Source organism: Gastrolobium bilobum, unplaced genomic scaffold, assembly GCF_033153095.1.
Source record: "Gastrolobium bilobum isolate Gb01-03AN ecotype WA unplaced genomic scaffold, APGP_CSIRO_Gbil_v1 utg12016, whole genome shotgun sequence".
Classification (NCBI taxonomy): domain Eukaryota; kingdom Viridiplantae; phylum Streptophyta; class Magnoliopsida; order Fabales; family Fabaceae; genus Gastrolobium; species Gastrolobium bilobum.
The window spans coordinates 104,081-120,799 of record NW_026896391.1 but is presented as its reverse complement, the minus strand read 5'-3'; the positions used below and the strand labels follow the sequence as shown (position 1 = coordinate 120,799).

General features: G+C 35.4%; 2 protein-coding genes across 5 annotated transcripts; both read right to left on the bottom strand.

Annotated features, from left to right (window-relative positions):
* Window positions 1-390: 390 nt before the first annotated feature.
* LOC133299507 (LOB domain-containing protein 1) lies at window positions 391-2,084 on the bottom strand. Of its 3 annotated transcripts, none has more exons than XM_061498977.1 (3): window positions 1,757-2,084; window positions 957-1,110; window positions 391-890 (listed from the first exon to the last, which is right to left on the bottom strand). In XM_061498977.1, exons 1-3 carry the CDS (start codon window positions 2,024-2,026, stop codon window positions 751-753), a joined length of 564 nt encoding a protein of 187 aa, XP_061354961.1. In that variant the 5' UTR covers window positions 2,027-2,084; the 3' UTR covers window positions 391-750. The 3 variants fall into 3 exon arrangements, with proteins under 3 accessions (XP_061354961.1, XP_061354962.1, XP_061354960.1); XM_061498978.1 differs by having other exon boundaries at window positions 391-879; XM_061498976.1 differs by having other exon boundaries at window positions 391-1,110.
* Window positions 2,085-11,410: 9,326 nt separating this feature from the next.
* LOC133299510 (carbamoyl-phosphate synthase large chain, chloroplastic) lies at window positions 11,411-16,502 on the bottom strand. 2 transcript variants are annotated; one of them, XR_009749939.1, is made up of 4 exons: window positions 15,075-16,502; window positions 14,142-14,834; window positions 12,220-13,787; window positions 11,411-11,734 (listed from the first exon to the last, which is right to left on the bottom strand). XR_009749939.1 is itself a non-coding variant. In XM_061498982.1 (4 exons), the coding sequence occupies exons 1-3, from the start codon at window positions 16,383-16,385 to the stop codon at window positions 12,294-12,296; spliced, it is 3,498 nt and encodes a 1,165-aa protein (XP_061354966.1). In that variant the 5' UTR covers window positions 16,386-16,501; the 3' UTR covers window positions 11,411-11,734; window positions 12,279-12,293. The 2 variants fall into 2 exon arrangements, 1 of the variants encoding a protein (XP_061354966.1); XM_061498982.1 differs by having other exon boundaries at window positions 12,279-13,787; window positions 15,075-16,501.
* Window positions 16,503-16,719: the final 217 nt, after the last annotated feature.

The window sequence follows — 16,719 nt, the reverse complement described above, 5'->3', positions numbered from 1 at the left end:
TAGTCCCCCCAAAAACGCGCTTAAGGGAGAGAGACACATGCCATCATAACCACAAAAGGTGTTTTGATTACAGTTACACACAGGCACGTGCATGATTGATCATAGCTACAAATCGCTCTGAATATAACATAATAATTCACTTTTATAGTTTTATGTATTATAATTCATTTATCTTGACGCCTAGTCAGCTATACTTGGTTGTTGTTCAGTCTTCCATCTTGATGTTGCCTAGATTAATTTGTCTTTTAATTGACGCTTAATCTACAATTGGAAAATTGGGTAGTGATAGAACTATAACGAATCCAAAGCCACAAAGTCAAAAGCTACTTTGACAAGGAATTAAGCATTCATGAGAGATCAATTTTTTGAATGATTATATAGTAGGTGACCGAAAAGGTGTTACATTCAAAATATCAGCTCACACAAACACTAGCTATATAAAACATAACATTGCTCCTTTCTCTTAAATATTGCACCGATTACAAAACCTTCTAATGTTTTAAAAGATGATTTTAGACCCATTTACTTTGCCTTGCTTGTGCAAAGAGACTAGATCCAAAATATTATTTTCTCCAAAATCTTCCTCATAAAGGGAATTAACCTAACTACCTAAGTCGTAGGTACTAGACCAAGCCACTTTTTATAATTTATTAGTTCTAATTGATTCCTTGATCATCTTAATTCTCCTTAGGAGAATGTCATATAGGAACACTTTTCAAATGTCTTCATGCAATAAATAGTTTTTATTTTTCATGTCCAAAGCGGCTCCCACAATGAGTTAAGGTTGGTGTTCTCCTCAAAGAAGTTCATATTGTTTAGATAGCCGCCGCTGTGAGGAGGACTTGAAATGAAGTTGTCCACTGATTGTTGTTGTGATTCCTGTGGAGTTTCTGACATTTTCATGCAAATTAGAGCCACGAGATTGGCTTGTTGAAATTGCATTGTTACAAGCTCACCTTGTGCTTTTGCTAATTGTGCTTGAAGCTCGTTAACTTGCTTCTGGAGCTGGCAAATTGCACCTGCACAACCGTATACAGGGTCTCTTACTCTTGCACTAGCCTCGTAAACCATGCTGGTCACTGCATCAGCTCGTTGAGACTCTGGAAGTTCCTGGAAAATCAAGGAAAAGAATCAGTTGATCAATTAAGTACATAAGCATTAATTTAACGTATTTTAATTGGTCATAATATATATATTTAAGGTGTATAAAACTACAAAAGGAATGTAAATTAATAATATGGATAAGAAGCTAGAATATTCACATGGATTAAAGCATTTAATTACTTGATTAATGAAATTAAAATTTTTGAAAACTTGTTTGACAAAATATACGCACCTGTCAACTTTTAGTCTTTGAAATATTAAATCGATTTCTCAATAGGCCCACCAAAAGATATTCGTTAAAATTAGGTCCAGCTAGGAAAAGGTTGGTTGATTGAGCAAAGAAAAATGAGAAACTCCGGAAACAACCATTAAGCACGTGGATCAATTGATAAGGGATTATTCAAGTTTAACATGTTCTTAAGTTTGAATTCTTAGTAATATAGTTGTGTCAAAATTTGGTTGGAAGAGCTTTGCCGCTCATATGATCTTTCCTGACTCGAATTGGACTAATCGAATAATTGATAGAAAAAAAATAATATCCAAAAAGAAACTCCCAAACCAATATTGTGTCAAAAAATAATTTACATGCTATTGATGTAGAAAAATTATGTAGTGAACTAAGATTTTTTAGCTAGCCTTGTCATGTAACTACCTGTAAGAACTTGATGATGTTGCTGGCTCCGAAGACTCTGTGTGCAGTTGTAAACTTGGCAGGTTCAGTGGGAGGGAAATAAGGCGCCAACACACATTTCTCTGCACATCTTCGCCTCAAGATCTTGCAAGCAGCGCAAGGGCTCATAACAACTTGGGGAGATAGAGATTGTGGAGGGGAAGATGATGAAGTACAAGAGTGAGAAAATGGAGGAGAGGAAGTTGGGGTGTTTGTGTCACCTATCTTCATGTTTCTTGGACTATTTACCATGACTTTGTTGTTTTGTGTTTGGCTGCTTCTTTGTGTATTTTAGGGACAGAAAGGGAGAATAAGGGTATGAGGTTGCTTTGGAAGCCAAAACCAAGGGTTTTATATAGGAAAGGATGAGGTAGCAAGAGCGTAACCACTAAGAAAAACGATGTCACTGTTGAAATTCGTTAACTAACGTGGCTGTGTGCGATGTGGTCTTTTCCCACTTCTCCGTTAGGTGTTGGATTGTGATGCCTCCTTGGCTGATTGTATGAAAACTCTTCCAAAGTTTGAAAAAAAGTCAAAAACCGTTTTCTAAACACATGTTCTCTGCTTTTTCATTTCCTTTCTTTATTTTTTTAATTGTTTTCCTTTTACTTCTTTAAAGCTTAATCTAGCTAGTAATTGAAAAAAAACAATAATAATCATCGCAAGTAAGTTCTTCATACATTTGGAAGCCATTTTTGTATTTTCTGGGGAAAAATCCTTGTGTTATGCCTAACTTGCATAGGCATAGTAATGTTACTTTTTTAATCAAATGGTGGTAGTGCAGTTGGTAGCAAGGAAACTGAGTACATAAAATGGAAATGATATTGGTTCGATTCCCACATGTCACTTTTGAGAGGGGTTTAAATATCTTCATTCCTGATCCATCCCGCACTTCGAATTAATCTCATAGCTAGATCAAAGAGTCGAAGTTTGTGGGGATATAAAAAAAAAAAAAAAAAAGTAATGCGACTTTTATTATAGTGAGAAAAAATAAAGCTCAGAGCAACATGTCCTATTCACCCTCCTGCTTTCTTGGACTCGAGTCATAGTAATTCCAATCCAAAAAGCCCAAAAAGTCTAATTAATTAGCATGTTTAAAGACTCAGTAATTGCTAATACATGCAAAACAAATAGGGTAGGTTAGACATTAACGCATCACCCATCGATCCTCTTTTGTTTTGATAGCAGCCTAAGACGACAAAGCAATAAAAAAAATAAAGATATACTCTCTTTTGGAGCTTGGACAAATATTTGGTTTACTGGTCATGTAAATTTTTCATATGCTAATTTGAAATAATTAAAGATGCGCTAAACTTTGTACCTAGTTACTATCATTGACACATTCCATAGACCATAACGAAACTGAACTGCTAATCTCATTCTCTCGTGTGCTCGCGCATATGTCTATACTGACCTAGACAACAATAACATGGTCCACATTATAGTTACCAGATTCTCTTAATAATTATGTGTACGCATTAATTGCATGTCGAATTCTTCATCCTGCGTATTAATTGTGCACTTAATTCACCTCAAATAAAATATTATAATAAATTAATAGTAATGTAAAAAATACCAAGCCCCGTATGTATATAATTAAGTTGTGTACATCCATGTTCATACGGAGCTGTTAGTGACAATGGTCCATGCACACTAAAGTTACTTGTTGTCTCGATGTCTTGTGGTTGTGACAAGTGGCCCAGGCTTGGGCACAGTTGGGAACGGACGAACGGTATTTTGGCGTTAAGAGTTATTGGGGTTGCTGCCACCACTGAGACAATGCTATCTTTCTACCCTCTTAAGTCTTAACTACCACCTAATTACTATGCCATTTATTCACAAAGACCCTTTTTTTCTATAACTAATTAGTGTCTATTTGCAGGAAATTCTATACATGCCTGTGTCTGCATGCGTGCGCGAGAGCTAATAAGCCACAAGGTGGGGCAAGGTTGGTGGTGAGCCGTTCAGCTCGTTGAACACACCATGTAAGAAAAGAAGAGTACTACACAATCAAAGTCTTATGTTGCAAAGTTAATTGCAACTTTTCAAATCATGAAGAATAACTTATTATATAATTATCGGGTTCATACTTAAAATTGTCTATCAATTCATAATGGACTTTGTGTGACATTATTGATTAATGCTCGTTATCCACTTTAAATCTAATAGTTCAAATAATAATAATAGTGACCACCACGACGATAATAATTCTACCAAAAATATGAGGAAAGAAATTTTAAATTTTAAAAAAAAATTGAAGGAAGATAAAAATATGATAAAATTTGAAGAGAAAGGAACTAATTTAAATGGAAATTTTAAAGAAAGATTAGGCGATTTAATGGGAAGGCGTCATAAAGTTAGAAAAACAAAATAATAATGGAGAACTCTTGTTTAAATACTTATTATTATAAGGCCACCCTATAAATAGAAGCATATTTAGAAGACAAAAAATCACCTTATAGAAAATCACTATTGGTCCTTCCATGTCCACTACTAGAAAAATATATTTTTTGCAGGAAAAAATTCCATCAAAAATAAAGTTTTCAGCAGAATTATCGACGGAATTTAGGCTGTTGAATTTCTTTTTGTTACAAATTTTTTGATGGAATAATTTTTTTTTTGAAAGTTTGATTATTCCGTCGAAAAATGACAACCATAAAATACTACTTGTTTAATGAATTCCATCTAAAATTTTAACTGAATATATTTCCGTCGAAAAGTTTCGTCTCAATTTGCAACTAAATTTTACCAGAATTCCGTCAAAAAAAATTTGTAAAGATCTTTGACAAAATGAAAAAGTTTAGAATTTGTTTTTCAAATTTCTTTCTACTGTACTAACTTAAGAGTGATCACAAAAGCGCCTCTCAATAAAGGCTAGGTAATTTTTCTCCTCTTTGTTTTCTCCTTTATCTTCTTACCATGCATCTTTTTTATTATGTTTGAACATTTGCTTTAATTTTATTTATTTTTTAAAAATGGATGGCGGAAGATACTAACACTTTTCATACCCTAAATAAACCTTTGACCCTAATTATGAAAGTGTTGAGATATATAGTCCCACATTGATTGTATGTGTAACTAATATGGAGTTTATAAGGCCTTGGACTCTCACCCTTCGAGCTAGCTTTTGGGGGTGGTGTATCCCAAGGTTCTTTACATGGTATTAGAGCTTGAGTGACTATAAAGTCACAAGTTCAATCCTCACTGTCCCCCACTTTAAAGTGAAAAAAATTGGACTTGTGCAATTCCACACTTCTAGCCCAAAGGGCTCTTGCGTGAGGGGGCATGATGAGATATATAGTCCCACATTGATTGTATGAGCAACTAATGTGATCTTTATAAGGTCTTGGGCACTCGATCCCACTTTTTGAACTAACTTTTGAAGTGGAGTATCTCAAAGTTCTTTACAGAAAGATAGACTAATTTCTAAGTGTTCAATCACAACATTCTAAACCGATTGATAACAACTTTAACTTTTTAAATATTGGTTACCTCTTGCATTTGAACAGTTGTTAACAACTCCAATATTCTATTCTCCGATGCATAATTACATACTGAATATAAGTTCAAAAATTAGTATTGTGGGGCTTCGCCCCTTAATGTTATCAAAATAAAATAAAATTAGTATTGTTAATTTTGGCCTCTAGCTTATTTTCAAGTGATCGAGTTTTCCACAAGTTAGAAAAAAAATAATTAAATTGAGCTTTCAACTTTGCGGTGGAAGTTGTTGAACTTTTGCAATTTGTAACTTTTTCTTTCCCATTTGCTCTCTCTAGCCCTGTCCTATAGTCTTTAGCGCGTGGACCTTAAGAAAAGAAGAACATTAGCAACTTCAACTTCACTCTACTTTTTTTTTTTTTTCATGTTGTATCATATAATTTTTTCTCATGTATACATAAAAATGGATAAAATCCACTAAAAAGAAAAAGAGAAAGCAAAAAAGTGAATTTTATGCACTTTTTGTATATGGATGAGATAGAGTTATCTCATGTAATATGATAAATGTATTCCCCTTATTTATATCTATGTTTTTTGGCCATTACACTTTTACTATAACGGAGATTTTTTCTTCTTCTTTTACCTTTTCCTCTCCCACATAAATAAACATTGTCACATTCATCGTAAAGCAGTCGAAACTCGAAAGTGTAGACACATAGCAAGTTGAGCATGTTAATTCCTGAATGTCCTGCTCCACTAAGCATTCTTTGTGGCACACATGTGCACTGATTGTGACATTTTCTTTAGCACCTGGAAAGAATGAAATCACCCAAACTCTTTCTAGTTTTCATACTTATCGCAAATGTTTAAGGGTTTTATAAGAGTTATGTTATAGAAAAATTGATTGTGTAATGTTATAGAGATTCGTTTTGCGTACCGTAATTTTTTTTTCTTTTTTTTTCAAAAAGTGTGAGCTCCACAAAATATTGCGTGGGTAGGAAAATTTGTTGTGCCATGTTAAATGACAAATGCAAACTCCATGTTTAAATCTGAGAATAGATATAAGTGTCATTCTTACTACATCAAATAAGAAATTAAAAAGAAGAAAAGATTTGTATCACTCTCCTTGAATGAATTCCCATCGTGCCCCAGTGGAACAGTGACCAAAATGCCACTGTTCTCTAACTTTTTTTTCTAAATGTCACGCCAACAGTGTTAATTTCCAATATGCCACGTGGATAAGTTCGCTGGGCACTGTAGCGAACTCAATTTGCTGACGTGTCACGTTTCTAGTGGACACCAAGTTCGCTACATGGAGTAGCGAAGTTGTCCACTTGACATATTGATAATTAACACTGTTGGCGTGGCATTTAAGTAAAAAAGTTGAGGAACAGTGACATTTGGTCACTGTTCGTGCCCCAGTATGCTCACATGTGATCAATAGTTCAATACATTAGCCAACTAGAGCGAATATCCTAACTAAATTTAAAAAAAAAAGTAAATACCTTTTTTAGTCCCTGACAATATCTACGAAGTCCTTTTCAGTCCCTGACAATAAAAAAGAACCAAATTGGTCCCTGAAAGTACAAGAAAAAGGCCACTCTACATATTTGGGAGTTGATATAAGAACTAGCATGGCCCTTTTTTTGTAATTTCAGGGACCAATTTGGTCCTTTTTTACTGCCAGGGACTAAAAAGGACTTCGTAGATATTGCCAGGGACTAATAATGGTGTTTACTCTAAAAAAAAAAGAACTAAATGAAATTTTGCATCTGAAACAAGCCAAAATTGCTAGTTCCACTTCGAACTTCTTGTTGAAAGGAGGGGTCCCTTCGGTATTCATCATCATCACTTGTCCTCTGCCATGAAAGGAATATATAGAAATCACGTTGAATGGTCGTAGTGTCGTACTACCACATTATACCATGCGTCCTAGTAAATTTGTGAGTGCATTTATTACAATGTATTCTCATCCTCTCTATTGCTGTTAATTAAAAACAATCGAAAGTTAGTTTTCACTTTGAATACTTAATAAATGCAAACTCCATAGTCATTTGTTTGGTCTTTGATCAAGCTAAACCGTGATCCAAATTCCAAAGAGCACCTTGAACGGTAGGAAGCTGTGCAATGAAGACCGTGATCAAAGACATTCTCCACACTTGACAAAATTTCCAAAGCCATCGTTGACAACAATATGGACTATTGACACGGGCCTGAGTAGTGCTCCACACAGGTGCGCAAGCTTATTCATGACCATAAATGCAAACCAAGATCACTTTAAAAAAAAAAAAAAAGACTATTTAAGAATTTGAAGTCAATTAATTTGGTAATTTTTTTTTTTTTTTAAGATATTTCAATCGGCTCATCGCTTCGTCACTAGCTCGATTTGGGGCAGGTCTCGCAATTAAGGCTTTAAACATCTCCTAAAGACAGTACTGAGAAAAATCGAACACATGCTCTCATCCCCACTTGTTCAGTTCTCTGATGTTAATTGAGCTACCACAGTGGCGGACCCAGAAAGTTTTGTTTATGTCTGCACATTTAGTTAGGGGTTCCCCCGAAAAAAAAAATCTGTAAAGAAAATTTAAATCAACCTTTATATACAAGGTTATGAACCCGCTCATAATCTAGTTGCTTCCATAACAAGCTGCAGACAATAGTTTGACCAATCATTTACCCCTCCCCTTCCCCCAAAAAAAATCTTACCAATTCTCCAAAACAAATATGAGAATATACTCTTGTACATCCATACATTATCGTTTGATTTATAATGGTGAATAAAAAAAGTCAACACTACCTGTACATAAGCCAAGCAAAATCACAGTGAAGGCCCTTATCTCTAAAGATTAACTCATTTGAAAATGTCAAACCTAGTATCAACCCTCTCTTTTTAAGTTAGAATAAAGCACAAAAGCTGAAAGCAAACCCCAAAAAACATGGCCGGTCGATGATGCGAGGAGAAGTACGAGAACTGGAGAAGAAATTTTTTCATCTTTATTTCACCTTTACCTAATGAGTAAAGCCCATTTTGGATCCCTAACAAAAAATACGGTCTCCACTTTAGTCTTTAATAAAAAAAATTAGTATCGTGGTCTTTATAAAATTTAAAGTCGATCTTTATGAATTTGTGAGGGACCACGATTTCAACTAAATGGTTCCACTTTGAATTTCTTAAGGACCTCAGGACTATTTTTTTTAAGGGACGAATGTGGGAACCGTATTTTTTATTAACGACACAAAAAAAGCTTTACCTAATTATCCCTTTTGTAAAAAAAAATAAAAATTATTTGAAAGTTCATATGTGCACGTGCAGACACCGACAACAAAGCAAGTTCGCCACTGAGCTATCATCATTTGATTAATTTGGTAAATTTATAATGTGACAACTTGTATGGTAAATTTATAATGAATGCAAGTTGTCACATTAGAAAGAGTTAAGCTTATGCTTCCAAAAATTAGACAATTAGTGTTCTAGAAGCATTAAATTAGGCCCACGCGTTTAGCTATAAGGACGAGTAGCTCCAAATGCATGTGTGTTCCGCACTTGGACCGCTGTGAGTTCTAGACTTCTAGTGACTAAAATTTGACAAAATACTTGTGTGGAAGCCACATATATAATATATATATATATATATATATATATATATATATATATATATATATAGAATAAACACCCTTTTTAGTCCCTGGTAATATCTATGAAGTCCTTTTTAGTCCCTAGCAATAAAAAAGGACCAAATTGGTCCCTGAAAGTACAAGAAAAGGGTCACTCTACATATTTGAGAGTTGACATAAGGACTAACATAACCTTTTTTGTAATTTCAGGGGCTAATTTGGTCCTTTTTTATTGCCAGGGACTAAAAGGACTTCGTAGATATTGACAGATACTAAAAAGAGTGTTTACTCATATATATATATATATATATATATATATATATATATATAGGATCAACTTACACTGATGTAAGAATAATAAATCTTACACCAAATCTTAACCGTTGATTTCTGTGCATCTAACGATTGAGATTTATTGAGAATTAAAAATTAATTAATGAGAGAGACCTAATAAATCTTAACCGTTAGATACAAAAAATCAATGGTTAAGATTTGATGTAAGACTTATTATTCTTACACTGGTGTAAGATGATCCTGCTCCATATATATATATATATATATATATATATATATATATATATATATATATATATTATTTATTTATTTATTTGGAAACAAAGAAGCCACGTATAATATTAGCTAAAACCTCATATGCGTAGGACTTTTCCCCATAGGATATTGATTAATTTGATTGGGGAGCGGCATGCTTCTTACCTAGCCTGGCCCTAGAGACGTTTTTATGTGTCAGTTTCTCCCCTCGATTTTCAATCGAACATGCTTAATCTATACTTGTGTTTGTGATGATAATATGATATTCCAATACATGCTGAACAGTAATCAACTCTACCTTGCATTTAAGTGAGAATGGTTGCCACGTTCATGAGGAGAGAGAACCAAAAGTATGAAATCCCTCGTGAGAAGAACTTAGTTTATTAGATACAAAATGTTAACTTTTTTCATTTAGAAATCGATCACTCGTTTTTTTTATTTGCACCTTGTCAAAGAATTCTAATATAAAACGCAGATATCTTGTAAATTAGAGAAATTTAATATAGAATCATTAATATAGACGGCATTGACAGATTCAGAAATTTTGACTAGTGGGAGTAACGAAAGCAAGAGTAGAAAATTTGGGAATATAGCTTGACCAACGCTTATACGAGACGAAAGTTAGTGAATTTTATATGAAAAGAGTTAGTGCCATCACATTTACTTAAAAAACATTACAGGAAGAGGTAAATTATATACTAACTTTAAAAGACTCAAAAGGACGGGCACATGCCTCCACTCTCCATAACATGGACCTGTCCATTATGGTCAAGCTTTATTTTTTGGTTATTGATTTTATTGACAATTTTCTTTCCCTCACGAGAACGAGATGTAAGAAGCACACCATCATCATTATTATTATTATTTTAAAATAAGAAAATTATTATTTTTTAAATAAAAACATGTTATTCAATTATCAAATCAAGTGCTAACTTTATTCAGGTTATGTACACGATATCAATTGAACCTTTTATTTCTGCATTTCCCTTTCAGCCCGATTACCCTCCGCAACAATGATCTCGGCTTTAAAATCTCAAACCTTAAACCTGTTCAAATTCATGGATGCATATTCGAAATTACGGATATTTGCAAATTAAATTAGATCATTTTTAACGATAGTCGACCAATCAATTTCATTTATGGTGTTGTTTAATAACTTTAGTTTAAAATATATATTCAAATATTCGATTCAATTCGATTTTATATAACTTGGTTTGTATTCGATTGGTTTTTTATTTTTTTTAATATACAAATTCATCAAATTACGAAAAATCAAATTTATTGAAATACATTAAATACAAAATTCGAACCAATTCATTTCCATATACAACCAATAAAAATTTTAAACTAATTTATCCAAGTACACCAAAATATAAATTTAAATACTAAATATAAGCTCAAATTAATTGTTAACCCTGTCATTATGTATAAACCCAAAAAAGAGAACTAACTATGACTTGAGGCATAATAAGAATGCTTTAAATGAGAATTAGTAATATAAAAATTTCATAAAAAAATATTATCTCATATATATATATATATATATATATATATATATATTCAATTAAGTTTAAAGTAGATTAATTTTAAAAATTGAATATAAAAAATAGTACAATTCAATTATTATTATTTTCTATTTCTGAATGTATTTGTTTTGAATTTTTAACTCAGTTCCTTCGAATTTAATTATATTGATTTAGTTTTGAAAATCCCTACTCAAGATGAAATACATGTACAATCACAAAGATTAATCAAAGTAAAAACAAGATAACATTTTTGTAATTATTAGTAAAAATATATCAATTAAAAACAAAAACCAATACCCTTTAAAATATAACAGCAATAATCTTGTATAGTACGACCTTCATAGTGCAGAGGAAGTGATGTCTCTACAAGTAAATTTATACACAAACTGTATTTCTCTTGGATTATACTATTATATGATACTCAATTTATTGGGCAGAGCATTTATTTTTTCTACAAAGGAACTTTCAAGGTTGATGAAAGTTTACACCATAAAATAACTGACTTCAAACATTCACAATTTTTAGGACAAGCAGATAATTAACATAATTATTATACTCACAGTCTTTAATTTAGGATTGCCATACAAATGAAATGGCTAAGCAGAAGCATCAAATAGGAGATGCAAGATTTTTAACATAAAAATGATTATTAAATAGTAGAAATCCAACATACGACAAAAACTTACCCAGAAGGACATGTGCTTTATCAGGAGTCAGGACACAGACTACATGACCTTTGATATCTCTTTTGGTCACTTTTATTCTACAAATGAAAGTATCCCATCCAATCTGCCACTCCCAAATCTAGCAAGTTGTACAAGCTCACAATAATCTGCAACAGGCCACGTTTAAGCACAGTCAATATACAAAACCAAGGATGTTAAAGCTGTGGATATATGCGTAATGAAGGGGAGCAAGACAAAACGACTGTCACTATGATAGAAGATTTTGTTCTACAGTGTATGAAGTTTTCATTCTAAAGAAAAATAACCATTGAGATAGTTATTAATGACTCAGTGTAGTCAATCTTACAAAAAACATGTGAGTTCTAATTTCTCTGTAGAGTTGCTTGTTGCAAAATGTAATGGAGGTGTTTTAGCTAAGTTATTTAAGTATAAGACTACATATAGCCGAAATTATCTATACACTGCATCATGATGAGCTAAAAATATGCCAAATATCCCAAATACAGTCTAATGACTACTAATTTATCTTAAATAAAAAGATGGGAGAATTGATAAGTTTTGGTAGCCAAAAAGACTTAAAAGAGTATGAATTAGTGGTACCAAATACAAAGAGAAAAACATAGATGCTTACTAGTATCTATCACATAACCAATTCACAGAGAAAGAGGTTGTCTGCAAAAAAATTCTCACTTTCTAAATTCATCATCAGTGGAAGTCCTGAAGAGCAATCATTTTGATAGAGTTGGACTTCATGCTCTTTATTGCTTCAGCAGTTGCCAGAGCTCCATTAACTGTCGTCACAATAGGGACCTTGTAATCCAAAGCCATCCTTCTCAGAGCAAGACCATCTATCCGATCAAGTGCATCATCTGAACTGGTTACCACCATCAGCTGAATGTCTTCATTGGCTATCATGTCACCGGCATGAGGCCTCCCTTCATGCAACTTCAGCACTCGCTCTGCTGGGATTTTAGCTAATTTAAGAACATTAGCTGTTCCAGAAGTAGCAACAATCTGAAATCCAATCTCAGTAAAAGCCTTCGCAATCTTCTCAAGGTGAGGCTTGGTTAAGTCGTTCAAGCTAAGGAAAACAGTACCGGAAAGTGGTAACTTTTGGCCGGCAGCAATTTGAGCCTTAGCAAATGCAATATTATACATAGAGTCAATACCCATGACCTCACCAGTACTGCGCATCTCAGGACTTAGAAACACATCACAGCCTGGGAACTTTGAAAAAGGAAGAACTGCTTCTTTGACTGACACATACTTAGGAATAACCTCTCTTGTAAATTGTATATCAGAAAGAGACTTTCCAGACATGACAAGGGAAGCATATTTAGCCAATGGGTGGCCAATTGCTTTTGATACAAATGGGACTGTACGAGAAGCTCGAGGGTTGGCCTCGAGCAAAAATACATCCCCCGATGGAGTTATTGCATACTGACAATTCATGAGCCCACAAACATTCAGTTGTTTAGCCATTTTTTCAGTCCATGACCTGATTGTCTCCAAGCAAGAAGACGCAACAGTTCTCGTGGGAATAGAGCAGGCAGAGTCACCGGAATGTATCCCAGCCTGTTCAATGTGCTCCATTATCCCACCAATGACTACATTGCCATATGAGTCAGCCAGAGCATCAACATCAATCTCACAGGCATCAGATAAATACTTGTCAACTAATACAGGGCGTTCTGGATCCACCTCAACAGCATTTTCAAGGTAAGTCACAAGTTTATCGTCACTATATACAATCTCCATTGCACGACCACCCAAAACATAGGAAGGACGAACCACAACTGGATATCCAATTTCTGCTGCAATGGCAAGTGCATCTGTTTCACTCCTAGCAATTCCTCCTTTTGGGTGTTCAATCTTAAGTTCATGAAGCATCACATTGAACCTCTCTCTGTCCTCAGCGATATCTATGGAATCAGGAGATGTTCCCCAAATGCGTACAGGACCAACCCCACTTGCAGACACTGGCTTGTGTTCATCTAGGTATTGTTGTATGGGGAGAGATAACTTCAATGGTGTTTGACCTCCAAACTGTACAATGATACCATCAGGCCTTTCCAAATCAATAATGTTCAAAACATCTTCAACGGTCAAGGGTTCAAAGTATAGACGATCACTAGTGTCATAATCTGTGGAGACTGTCTCAGGATTCGAATTCACCATGATTGTCTCATATCCTGCTTCCTGCAAATGCAATAGGCAAGGGTAACAACATATAATAAATGAAGAAGCAACTGCACAACAATCAAGAAACAACCTAGCTGGCCAAATCTTACATTAATGGTTTTATATATCTCAACACGCCCCTTCACACGAAAGCCCACTGGGCTTGAAGGATGAACAATGCACAGGCCCATCTACTTGTGCGAAGAAAGAAATTCCACTAGAAAGAAAGTGGGGGGCGACGAGGATCGAACCCGGGACACGAGGCTCTGATACCATGTAAAGAACCAATTCAACCCAAAAGCTTAAGCTATTGGGTGAGGCTACAGTAATGGTTTTATATATCTCAACAAATACAAAAAGAAGAAAACAAACCTGAAGAGCAAAGGACGCATGACAACAACAATAGTCAAACTCAATCCCTTGACCAATTCGATTTGGTCCTCCACCCAAAATTAAAACCTTCTTTCTTTTAGTGGGAGCCGATTCACACTCAAAATCATAAGAAGAGTACATGTAAGGAGTATTAGCTTCAAATTCTGCAGCACAGGTATCAACTCGCTTATATGCTGGAGTAACACCCAAAGATTGTCGCCTAACTCGAACTTCTTTCTCAGTGGATTTAGTTGCAAATGCTATTTGTTTATCGCTAAATCCTCTTCTCTTCACCTCATAGAAATCGCCATTTGTGAAATCAAACAAATTATGAGACAACAAGAAATTTTCCACATCAACTAGCTCCTTGAGCTGTGTGAGAAACCACTTGTCAATATAACTCAGCTCATAAATGTCATCAATTTGCATCCCTTTCTTCATTGCAGCATATACAGCATGGATGCGATCCGGGTTAGGAACTCGGAGGCTATACTTCAATTGCTCCCAGTCATAGTCCAACTCCTTCAATTTTGCACAACCCCATCCAGAGTAGCCATATTCTAAAGAACGTACTGCTTTTTGAAAGGACTCTTGGAAGGTTCGCCCTACTGCCATTGCCTCTCCAACTGACTTCATCTGTGTTGTCAATATTGGCTTAGAACCAGGAAACTTTTCAAAAGCAAACCGAGGAATCTGCAACATGAATAGTCATGGAAAAAGTAAATACAAGGTAAAAAGCAGGTTTGAACAAAAACTAGCAAACATATAATAAATTAGATATTGACAGTGACTCGCTGATAATATTGATATGTCTTGCTCCATAGCATAAATGTCAGTTTATCAGATTATAAACTCAATTATCGGAATGACATGAGCAGTGACTTATAACCTATAACCATTCAAAGGAGAAAATAAATGATGGCATGATCTAACCTTTGTAACCACATAATCTATAGAGGGCTCAAAACTAGCAGGTGTCTTTTTTGTTATATCATTCGGGATTTGATCCAAGGAATAACCAACAGACAACTTGGCCGCCATTTTTGCTATAGGGAATCCAGTTGCCTTTGATGCCAAAGCCGAAGACCTCGAAACCCTGGGGTTCATCTCAATCACCATCACCTCACCATCATTTGGATTGACAGCAAACTGCACATTAGAACCCCCACATTCCACCCCAATCTCTCTTATTATAGCAATTGAGTAATCACGAAGTCTCTGATACTCCTTATCCGTCAAAGTTTGCGCAGGAGCAACAGTGATGGAATCCCCAGTATGAACTCCCATGGGATCAATATTCTCAATGGAACATATGATAACCACATTATCAGCCAAATCTCTCATAACCTCAAGCTCATACTCCTTCCAACCCAACAAAGACTTTTCGATTAACACTTGATTAGTCAAGCTAGCAGCAAGCCCAGCCTTGCAAATTTCCTCCAAGTCTTCCCTATTATATGCAATCCCACCACCAGTGCCACCCAAAGTGAAAGCTGGCCTAACAATCAAAGGGAATTCAATCTCATTGGCTATTTGAACACACTCAGCAATTGTGGTACCAACTCCAGAAGGTGGAGTTTTAATCCCAATATTCTTCATTGCCTCCTTAAACAACTCTCTATCCTCAGCCTTCTTTATAGCTTCAAGCTTTGCACCAATCAGCTCCACACCGTATTTCTCGAGAGCGCCGCTCTCCGCCAAAGCCACCGCCAGGTTCAACGCCGTCTGGCCACCCATCGTCGGAAGCAGAGCGTCGGGGCGCTCCGCTTCTAGAACCTGCTCCACCAATTCCGGCGTCATCGGCGTTATGTAAGTCCTGTCAGCCAAGTCCGGATCCGTCATTATCGTCGCCGGGTTCGAGTTTATCAGAATAACCTCGTACCCTTCTTCTTTCAGGGCCTTGCAAGCTTGAGTTCCCGAGTAATCGAACTCGCAGGCTTGGCCTATCACAATGGGTCCGGCACCCAGGATCAGTATCTTCTTCAAGTCGGTTCTTTTACCCACTTTGGAGGCGTTTTCGACGGCGGGGATGGCGATGGTTCCGGCGCAGGCTGAGACGTCGCGGTCTCTCTGACAACACCGAATCGGTGACTTTCCGAGCGGGGTGAGCCATGGCCGGAAGGTAGTAGTGGAAGCGGGATTATTGACGGCAAAGGATTTGGAAGAAAAGCGAATTGAAGGTGAATGGGAGAAGAAAACCAGTGGAAGATTCTGGAGAGGGGTTACGCAATAGCTCATTGGCATTTCGGTTAGGGTTCCGGTGAAGGAGTGAGTGAAGGAGGCGCGAAAAGAGCGTGTTTCAGGGTTTAGTTTTTGTTTTTATTTATTTATTTATTTAATTTCGGAGTGAAGAAGGGAAAGTTGTTTTTATTGAGTGCTGAGATGCTCCTTCATCGCCGTTTTAGATTCGAAAAGTGCTGCTGGTTATATCATATATAAGTACGATACAAGAGGACAACAAAATCAAGGCCATGTTTTGAGATGTGTTTTCTGAAAACAGTTTTATAAATTTTAGAAAGAATTAAAAACATTTGTTTGATAAGATTTGTAAAAAAAAAATCTTTAAAATTTATAACAT

Coding starts and splice junctions, on each gene's coding strand:
- LOC133299507 (XM_061498976.1), bottom strand. CDS start 2,026: ATGGTAAATAGTCCAAGAAACATGAAGATAGGTGACACAAACACCCCA. Junction 1,111..1,756: donor ACATCATCAAGTTCTTACAG/GTAGTTACATGA, acceptor TTGATTTTCCAG/GAACTTCCAGAGTCTCAACG.
- LOC133299510 (XM_061498982.1), bottom strand. CDS start 16,385: ATGCCAATGAGCTATTGCGTAACCCCTCTCCAGAATCTTCCACTGGTT. Junction 14,835..15,074: donor TAGATTATGTGGTTACAAAG/GTTAGATCATGC, acceptor TTCATGTTGCAG/ATTCCTCGGTTTGCTTTTGA. Junction 13,788..14,141: donor ATGCGTCCTTTGCTCTTCAG/GTTTGTTTTCTT, acceptor TTGCATTTGCAG/GAAGCAGGATATGAGACAAT.